The following is an 8,953-nucleotide window of genomic DNA, read 5'->3' on the forward strand; positions in this document are numbered from 1 at the left end:
CCACTATCCCCACGCCACCAGCTGCCCCAGCGCACAGGATGCCCCCCCCCCCCCAGCCTCCTGTGGGTGGCAGTGAGCTGCCCAGTCATGCCGGGGCCCCCCCGCACTCCCTACCCCTGCTCCCCAGGTGGCCGGCCAGGGCTTCTCTGGCTATTGGCCTCCTCATCTCAAAAGACACTGAGCCCAGGAGTGGTCCAGGGCACCCCCCCCTCCCCCCCCCCCCGCCGAGCCTCCCCTTTTAATCTAATTGGCCTCTCCTGTTGGCACATCTCAGGCCGGTGCTCCTCTGACACCCCTGCCCTGGCAGCGGCCTTCCCTCCCCGGGAACAAGAGGCTGAGGACAGAGCTGCCCTGCCCCCCCCCCCCCGCTCCCATGGGCCCCCTGGCCCCCCTGGCCGGGCCTGCTCAGCCACAGCAGGTCCCTGAGCCTCGGATGACCCGGACGGAAAGCGGGGACGATGATAACAAGATCAGGGGAACCATCAGTGCACAGACTCAGAAGAGGCCCCACAGGGCTCCACAAACGAAAGGAACAATTTTATTGCCATTATAGAAAAATCAGTGGAAGAAAAAAAGACTACCAAAGTGTGTGTGTTTGTGTTTTTGTGACAGTAATTATTTTACAAAGTCTTCTCAGGTGCGCGTTTCTTTCGCTCTCTCAGGGGGGCGGGCGGGCCCTTCCTGGGGGGAAGCAAGGTCAGCGGAGCGGCGGCGGCCAGCGAGACCAGCTCTAAGGACACAGGGCTCTGCCCTGGGGGGCGGGGGGCGGGGGGGGTCTGTCAGGCTCCGCTGGGTGCTGAAGCTTTGGTTCCATGTTCTTGTCCATTCGCCCGCCTCCTGTGCAGGGCTGGGGGAGACGGGGCGGACACACCCACAGGCGGGGAGTCGGCGGGCGCCTTGGGTCTCAGGACGGGCTCTCTGCAGGGAGGAGCAGAGAAGCTGGGCGGAGCTGGGGTCCCCTCCGGGAGCTCTGGGGGCTCAGGGCAGAGAGGCGGGGCTGGCCCACCCGGAGGCCAGCCCGAGGAGAATAAATAAATAAATACGTGTAACTGCGTGGCCCGGCCTGGCCTGCTCCCCACCAGGGGACGTCACGGGCCCCCTCCCTTCCCCTGGCCGCCATCCTCCCTGAGAAAGTCGGGCACGGAGAGCCTGCAAAGTCTCAGGCAAAGTCTGCGGAGCTCAGGAGGCTGCGCGGGTGAGTGGGCCCGGCCCTGCCCACGGTGAGCCAGGGCCTGCCCGGCTCCTCTCCTCTGACACGTGGCTTGCCACCAGGAGCCACATGGGAGCTGGGGGCACGATCTCCACGTTGTGTGACACTCCCCGCTGCTCCTCGCCCCCCAGCCTGGCTCCCGCGGGCTCTCCCAGGTCCAGCTGCCAGAAGCACGTGGGCACCGGAGGAGGGACAGCGGCAGCCTGAGTCCAGCGGGGCCGGTGTCCCCTCCGGAGGACGGGTCAGAGCTGGAAGGGGTACTGGCGGAGGTAGTCGGCCATGCGCCGGGGCAGCGGCAGGCAGTCCACGTCGGCCACCAGGCGGTGGATGGCCAGGCGGCACAGGTGCTGCAGGCTGGGCGCGCGGCTGCGGTGCACGAAGGGCTGCACCAGCTTCAGGTGCACAGCCGTGGCCGCGGGGGCGGGCAGCGCGGGGTCCCCCTCTTCCTTGGGGACAGGCGGGGCCGGCGGGGGCGCAGGGTCCGGGCTGTCGCTTCGGCCGTCGGTGGCGCAGGAGGCCACGTAGTGCTGCACGAGGCTGACCACGTCCGGGAAGGCGAGGACGCGCGGCCGGGACAGGCAGTTGGAGTCCAGGCGGAAGCTGGAGTCGGCGTACTCGATGCGCACGTTGGTGGGGCCGCGGGTGGTCTTGACGGACAGCGTGAACAGGTAGCTGGGGTGGGTGCTGTCCCGGACCAGGAAGGTGCCCTCGGGCATCTTCTGCAGGTGCTGCCGGGCCTCGCTGGCCGTGATGGAGCCCCAGTACCAGCCTAGGCAAGCGGAGGGGGGGCCGAGAGGTTGGTCCCCGTGGAAACGATCTGGGGGCACCGAACCAGGGCAGGACTCGGTCTCCCCTTCACGCTTCCCTGGGGAGGGCTGCGCCGCCCCCACCTCCTGGGCAGGGCTGTGCCCCTCCAGTCCCGCCGCCGTCAGAGCTAAGCTTCCCCTTTCAGCTCAGCCGGGAAAAGCCTGCCCGCCCCGGACTCACCCGACTCCCGCAGGTAGGAGAAGGTCTTGGCTATGCACAGCAGGTCCTCCTCCGGGTCTAGCACCCGGGGCTCGCGCTCTGGCTGGGCCGGGGCCTCCTCTGCCACCTCCTCCGGGAAGGGCCCGGCAGGCAACGGCTGCATAACTGGCTCAGGCTGGGCCCACCGGGGCCGCTGCCCGCTCCGCTCCGGAGCCAGTGAAGGACGAGGTCTAGAAGGGAGGGGCGGGCAGTGAGTCGAGGCCCTGCGCTCTCCCCACCGCCAGTGATCCCCTGTGCCCCAGACTGGGCACGCGACCCTGTCCAGTCCATCTCACTGTGACCCTCAGCCTCCCCTCTGCCCAGCCCTGGGCTCAGAGTCTGGCACCCACTTGCCACTATCTTCACAGAATCCCCCTGTACTGCTCCCCCTGCACGTGGGTCCTCTTGAAGGACGCCTCCGCTCTCCTGCATCAGTGGGACAGGGCGTGGTCGCTGTCTGTGTGGCCCATTCGAAGCCCACGCTGTTCCCCGTGCGCATTGCTAACTCCCAGTGGCCAGCTGGCTCCCCACCACACTGACCGGATTCAGTGCCAAGGCCCCTCACACGGGTGTCCTGCAGGCTGCTGGCTGAGGTGGCTGAGGAAATGGCCTGGCTGAGCCGTGGGAGGGACCTAGGTCCCCACTGGGCATCGTCCTGTCCTGCCCCCTGCTCCTCCCGGCCGAGGGTCCAGGGGGCAGTGGTCTCCAAGGCGCTGGCAAGTCCCGCCTCCCATCAACATGAGCTCCTGCCAAAGGGCAGGGTCTGCGTGCCCCCCTCTGGTCCCACCCTGGCGCCAGCCCCACCGGGCTCTGCGATTCTGCGCAAACCTTGCTCTTCGCTAGAACCATTCCCGCCCCCACCACGAAGGGCCCGCCCAGCCCAGACCGATTCTCCGGCCACAGCATATGCTCGGCTGGCCAGCCCCAACCTGAGCCCAGCATGATGGCCGGGCGTCCTGGGAGTGGGGCACGGCCCTGGGTCCCGGGGAAGGGACAGCTGGCCCTCCCTCACGGCTCACAAACTGCACCCCTAGGCCTCAGCGCCGGGTCTGGTCCCCGGCCCGTCCAAGAAACGAAACCACGGGCTCAACCCTCAGGGGGAACTTATAACCGAGTCACAACGCCCCGGGTGTCTCGGGGAGTCAGGGTCTCCCTGCCCCTGAGCCGCGCCCGCCAGGCCCCAGGAAGTAGTAGGGGAAGGCCCTCCAGGCAGAGGTGACAGCAGGGGAAACGGTGCCAGATGCTGCCCGGGCGGCAGGAAGAGGGGGGGCAGGAGCCAGCCACCAGCCGGCCAAGGAGCACGTCCAACAATGAAGGTTAGAGGTGACCCTTCGGAAACGAACAAACAAGGGCCCTAAGCACCCACGGGCAGAGGGAGCCACACGGCCCTGGCACACCCCAGCCTGCCTGGTACTTCCCCCCTCTGGCTGCACTCAGGGAGCCGGAGGCCGTGTTCCAAGGCCCTGGCTGGGGGCCTGCCCGCTGGGCCTCCGCGCTCAGCTCAGGCCCGGGAATCTTCCAGCACGGCGGGCGGCTAGCCAGTCAGGCCGGAGCCTCTGGGGGCGGCCGCGTCTAGACAACTTACCCGGCGCATGTGGGTGTGGGCACGGCTGTGTTGGGCCCACAAGTTTCTGGTGAGTGACTGTGTGTCTGGGGAGGGGTGTGTCCATGGCTGTGGCATCGGCATGGCGGGGGTGGTGGCCTATCCCTGTGCCTAGCCCTGGAGTCCCGTCTGGGGACACATGCCCATGGGGCAAACAGCCCTGAGGGGGGACCTGGCCCTCCAAAGAGTGGGCAGCCCAAGCCGACAGCTGGGAATTGCTTCTCCCTCCCCAGGAGGGCCCGGCTGGCTATGGCTGTGTGCGTGGAGGTCTTCAAGTCTCGCTCCCACCTCTGGCCCTGAGTTTCAGCTGAAGCAAAGTGAGAGTGTGGGACCCTAGAAGTGGGGGGAGCTGAGGAAGGCAGGGTGGGGGGCGGCGAGGTGTCCAGGAGTCCCAGAGTTCAGGGAGGAGGGAGGAAGGTGCTGGGGACAAGCAGGGGGGAGTAGAGAAGTACGTTCTTCCCGCCTCCAGGTTCCTCCTGGAGACAGGACTGCCCGCTCCGCTCCGAGCAAGGGCCGGGGGCACATCCGCCTGGCCCCACCTGGCACCCTGCCTCACCCGGTACCACCCAGTTCTGACACCAGCACCCCGGGCCACCGGCTCTCCCCGCGGCGGCTCTCTGAGCTGCAGGGGCAGACCCCTGGCTGAAGGTGACGCCGAGGGTCTGGGCGCTGAGGGTCTGGGCGTTGGGAAGGAACGGCAGGAATGTGCCAGGAATGCTGCGCCCCGGCCAAGACTGTCTTATCAGCCCCTACCACCCCCGCCAGTCTTCGGGAAACTTGGAGAAGGGAGGCAGGATCCTAGACTGGGCTGTGGGGAGGGGTGAAGCAATGGTGGGGGGACCCCAGACAGGACCAGGCCAAACCCAGTTTCTCCCAAGAGCTGCTGGTTGGCAGATGCCAGCTTGAGGAGAGCCACGGGTCTCAGGCTGCTTCCCAAGAAGAGCCCGCCGCTGGCCCGCGGCAGGAGCGGGGCGGCCGGACAGAGCGGGGCGGGCTGGCCCAAGTCCGCAGCAGGCCCAGGGCGGCAGGCTAGGAGCGCGCTCTGGGCCCAGGTGGGTCCGGGCAGGTGAGCCCCGTCTCGGAGGATGTGCTGCCATGGTGACCCAGGGGCCCCAGAACCCAGGCTAAGCACACCCCGTCGCCAGCCGACCCCCAGCTCTCCCCCAGCGGCGGCGGAGTGGTCCCCATCCCTGCTGGCACTCCCCACGTCCTTGCGCTCTCGGTCATCTCCAACCCGCCCAGCCCTCCTCCCCGGCGGCTGGCACGCGGCCGGTGCTCTCCGGCGTCCCGGGCGGGCGAGGAGGCCGGGCGGGGCGGAGCGCGGCGCCTACTCACCCCTGGACGCAGAGGACCATGTCCCGGCAGCGGCGGCGGCAGCCCGGACCCGGGCTCGGCTGGAGGGAGGCGCGTGAGCGCAGAGCGAGCTCTCGGGCGGGCAGCCGGGGCGCACGGGCGGCGGGAGCGGACTGGGAGGCGCCGGCGCGGGCGGGCCGGGAGGGCGCGGGGGGCGGGCCGGGAGGGCGAGGCGGGGCGAGCCGCCTAATCTTTTGTCCTCCGCGTCCCAGCCCTTCCCGGAAGCGACGTCTTCCTAGAACCGCGGGCCGCGCCGCTGGGCCGCCGAGGGGCGCGGGCGGGCGGGGGCGCAGACTCCGCGTCTGGGGCCGTGGGGCCTCCGAAGGAAACACCTTTGACAAATTTCCAAGAACTTTCCAGGAAAAGGAGGTGGGGTCCCGGGCGCCGGCCTATCGGAGCGCAGGGGGCGGGGTCAGTGACGGAGGCTGACGCGCACTGCGGGCTTGAACTTGACCTGGAGGAGGGCTGGGAAAGACCCGGTGTGGAGAGGCCGGGGCGGGGCCGCGCTCTGCCGACGCGGCCGGACTTCCTCCGTGCACTCACTGCGCGGGGACAGGCGCCCGGTTTCTGTGTAGACGGCAGCGCGTGGGCGGGGTCCCAGGCCTCCTGGCCGTCCGCCTGGTGTGCCAGCGCCTCTTGGACCCCCGGACTCTGGGTGTAGGGTGGTGTGGGGAGGTGAGTGGCATGGGGTGGGTTTGGAGAGGGATATGGGAGAAGAGGAAGGGTGCGGAGGGGGGCCCCCAGATCCAAGCAGGTTCGCAAGGGTCAAGTCTGTGGCTGTCACAGCCGAAAGGATCCGGGCAAGGACGTTCTCTGGGAAGTGCCGGGAGAAAAGGAACACGTCGGAGCCTTTTGCACCTGCAAGGCCACCCAGTCTCCGCCCATGCTGGCCCCTGGCCCGCCCGCCAATCAGGGAAGAAGTGACGACCCATGGGGGAGGCTGGCGGGGATGGTCCACCGTGCCTCTGGGCTGGTGCGTCTCCAAAAATGCGGAAGTGAGACCTGGGGCTGCAAACATCCGGAGTTTACTCGAGGGGGTCGGGTGAGGTAGAGGGACGGAGCATGACACCCGATCCAGTTCCATCCACATGGAGCTGAGTTTGATCCTCAACAGCTGGTATTGCCCCCATTTTGCAGACCAGAAGACCGAGCCCCAGGGAACAAAATGCCTTCCTAGGCAGGAGCAGGGTGGGAGTTTGATCCCAACTCTGAATCCTGAGCTCACACGCCTACCTGTGACCTTCTGCACCTTCCCCAGTTTACTGGGCTCACCGAGGAGCACTGTGAGGGACCATAGGGCTGGGCACACCTCCCCCAAGCCCTTCGGCCAGAAGGAGGGTGAGAGGATTGGAGAAGTGGCAGGGTCCACCCTCCTCACCTCCCCCCACCCCCGTCCAGTGTATGCCCCAGGTTCCCGGAGAAGAAGAGGAGCTCAGGTCACTCACTTTGATGGCTGGGGCACCTGGAGAGCCCAGCATGGGGCCCCTGGGTAAGGCAGGTCTTCAATGGGAACCGTCTACTGTCCCATCGCTATAAAGACAAAGGGACGTCACAGCTGCTAAGCAGCAGAGCTAGGATTTGAACCTTGGGTTCTACGGGGCCAAATCCCAAGCTCTCTACCCCAAGGCTCCATCCTTTCTCTCCAACTGTAACTGCTTTACTGAGCGCTTACTACGTGCCAGGCACTCTCAGTAATTTCCAGCCTCACTCCGTTGTCTAACTACTACTTATTTCCTCTCTTTACAGATGAGGAAACTGAGGCACAGAGAGGTTACCATGTCCCCTGGATCTCACAGCTGGCAGGTGGTGCCCAGGGTCCCAGCCCCTCCCCACTTCCTCTCTGGGTGCTGGAAAGCGTGCCCTGCAGAATCAGCGAGAGGGCAGACTGTGTAAGCTAAAGGTTTGCCCGCCCACCATCCTTTGCACATTCGACAGCGCTACGCACCTCACCCGGTGCTGTGAACGGTGGTGTGCCCCTGCTTTGCCCCGGGTGCCCGCCTGCCCCAGGTGCTGTGGGTCCCTCTGGCCACCTCACTGTCACCCCTCCTGGCCTGGCAGCTCCTGGGGTGTCCCTGCTGACGCTGGTCCCACACTGCCACCCACTGGCCATTCCTCCCCTGGTTTCACTTGCAAATGCATACACAGATTGTCCCTTGGAGGTACCCTTCCCTGCTCCCCCGGGATGGGCCTTGCTCCAGGATCTCCCTGCCCCTCCCCACCCAGAGCAGTCACCAGACAGGTCACAGCAGGTCACAGCAGTGCCTTCCTCACGTCGGGCTCATTTGGTCTCTATATTCTCACTAGGAACAGTCTCTCCTCTTCTGAAGGACAGTCCACATGTGTAGTGTGTGTGTGTGTGTGTGTGTGTGTGTGTGTGTGTATTCAGCTCTCCCGGGCACTCACTGGGCCCTAGTCACTGTAACTATTCCAGAGGCCTCAGTCCCATCCCCTCGGACAGGCAGGTATCATGAGGTCCGTGTGGCAGAGTCTGCCCCCATGAACCCACTCCTGCCCCGGCCCAGCGTCCCCAGTGCTGAGCCCTCCCCTCCGTGTGCAGGCGGCTGTGGCGGACAGCCTCTGGAACAGGAGCAGCAAGAGGAGAAACCGTGTGTTCGGACTCCTGGGTTGTGGAGAGCGGCTACAGCGTTGGACAGGTTCAAGCCTGGGCTAACGAGAGGGCACGATCCTCTCGTGGCAAAGCCACGTGCAAGTCCCAGCACAATTACAGCCAAAGGCTGTCGTCGTCAGCTTGACCTTATGGTCCGAACCTGTGGCCCCACGTGGCTGAGTGATACAGGCTGTGGGAGGTGCAGCAAGGAAACAAAGCTTGATCAGGTGCATGTAACTGAGTAGATTCGAAACGCGAGAGAACATTGTAAACATCTTGACCCGCCCTTCCTGTGCCACGTGGAATCTGGCTATAAAATAAAGACTTGGCTTGCAGGCTGTGGCGCTGTCTCTCCGTCAGAGAGGAGCGTCCCCCCTAGCCCCAGCTTTATTCTCTTGTCTGTCTTCTTTAATCCTTCACCGCCCCCCCCACTCCCACCTCAGGTTCACCCATGGCCGTGCCGGCTCGGCACACTGGGTTAAGAGCAAACATCTGTGTGTGTGGGACGCAGGTGGGGAGTGTGTGAGACTGCGGGGGAGAGGCACAGCCCTGGCTGACTTCTGTCATTTCTGCATAGTTTGAGTTTATTATAATAAGCAAGGATTACTTATGGAATTTAAAAGTTTAACGAAAAGGACACCAGTTTAAGAAAAACAATTATAAAAATATTAGAGGAATTGTAATCTAATTAACTCCATTTTTATTTATTTTTAAATATATTGTTATTGATTTCATAGAGGAAGGGAGAGGGGAGAGAGAGAGAGAAACATCAATGATGAGAGAGAATCATGGATCGGCTGCCTCCTGCATGCCCCCCACTGGGGATGGAGCCCGAAACCCTGGCATGTGCCCTGACCGGGAATCAAACGGTGACCTCCTGGTTCATCGGTCGATGCTCAACCACTGAGCCACGCCGGCCGGCCATTAACTCCATTTGTAGAAAACAGGTTACCTCAGAGCATGCACTGAGACGCCCTGGGCTGGGACGAGGCCCCAGCCCCCACCCTCAGCTGCCTGGTCCTTTGCTTATGAGTGGGACTCTGCTCAGCCTCGGGTTCTCCTGACCCAAACCAGAGGGAGGGTCCTTCTCCAGCTTCCAAGCCATGGAAGCTTCCAGATCTCAGGCTTCCTCCAAGGCTCTGAGATCTCAGATCAGATTCTCAGATGGGGCCCC

The 8,953-nt window shown here is 64.8% G+C and overlaps 1 protein-coding gene across 1 annotated transcript; it reads right to left on the reverse strand.

The window, feature by feature from the left end:
* Positions 1-516: 516 nt before the first annotated feature.
* On the reverse strand, positions 517-5,330 carry CISH (cytokine inducible SH2 containing protein). The gene is made up of 3 exons (XM_054708067.1): positions 5,154-5,330; positions 2,198-2,406; positions 517-1,979 (listed from the first exon to the last, which is right to left on the reverse strand). Exons 1-3 carry the CDS (start codon positions 5,171-5,173, stop codon positions 1,453-1,455), a joined length of 756 nt encoding a protein of 251 aa, XP_054564042.1. The 5' UTR covers positions 5,174-5,330; the 3' UTR covers positions 517-1,452.
* Positions 5,331-8,953: the final 3,623 nt, after the last annotated feature.

This window comes from Eptesicus fuscus, chromosome 18, assembly GCF_027574615.1.
Source record: "Eptesicus fuscus isolate TK198812 chromosome 18, DD_ASM_mEF_20220401, whole genome shotgun sequence".
In the NCBI taxonomy this organism is placed as follows: Eukaryota; Metazoa; Chordata; class Mammalia; order Chiroptera; family Vespertilionidae; genus Eptesicus; species Eptesicus fuscus.

Coding starts and splice junctions, on each gene's coding strand:
- CISH (XM_054708067.1), bottom strand. CDS start 5,173: ATGGTCCTCTGCGTCCAGGG. Junction 2,407..5,153: donor ATGGTCCTCTGCGTCCAGGG/GTGAGTAGGCGC, acceptor CCTCCCTTCTAG/ACCTCGTCCTTCACTGGCTC. Junction 1,980..2,197: donor CTCCTACCTGCGGGAGTCGG/GTGAGTCCGGGG, acceptor CCGCTTGCCTAG/GCTGGTACTGGGGCTCCATC.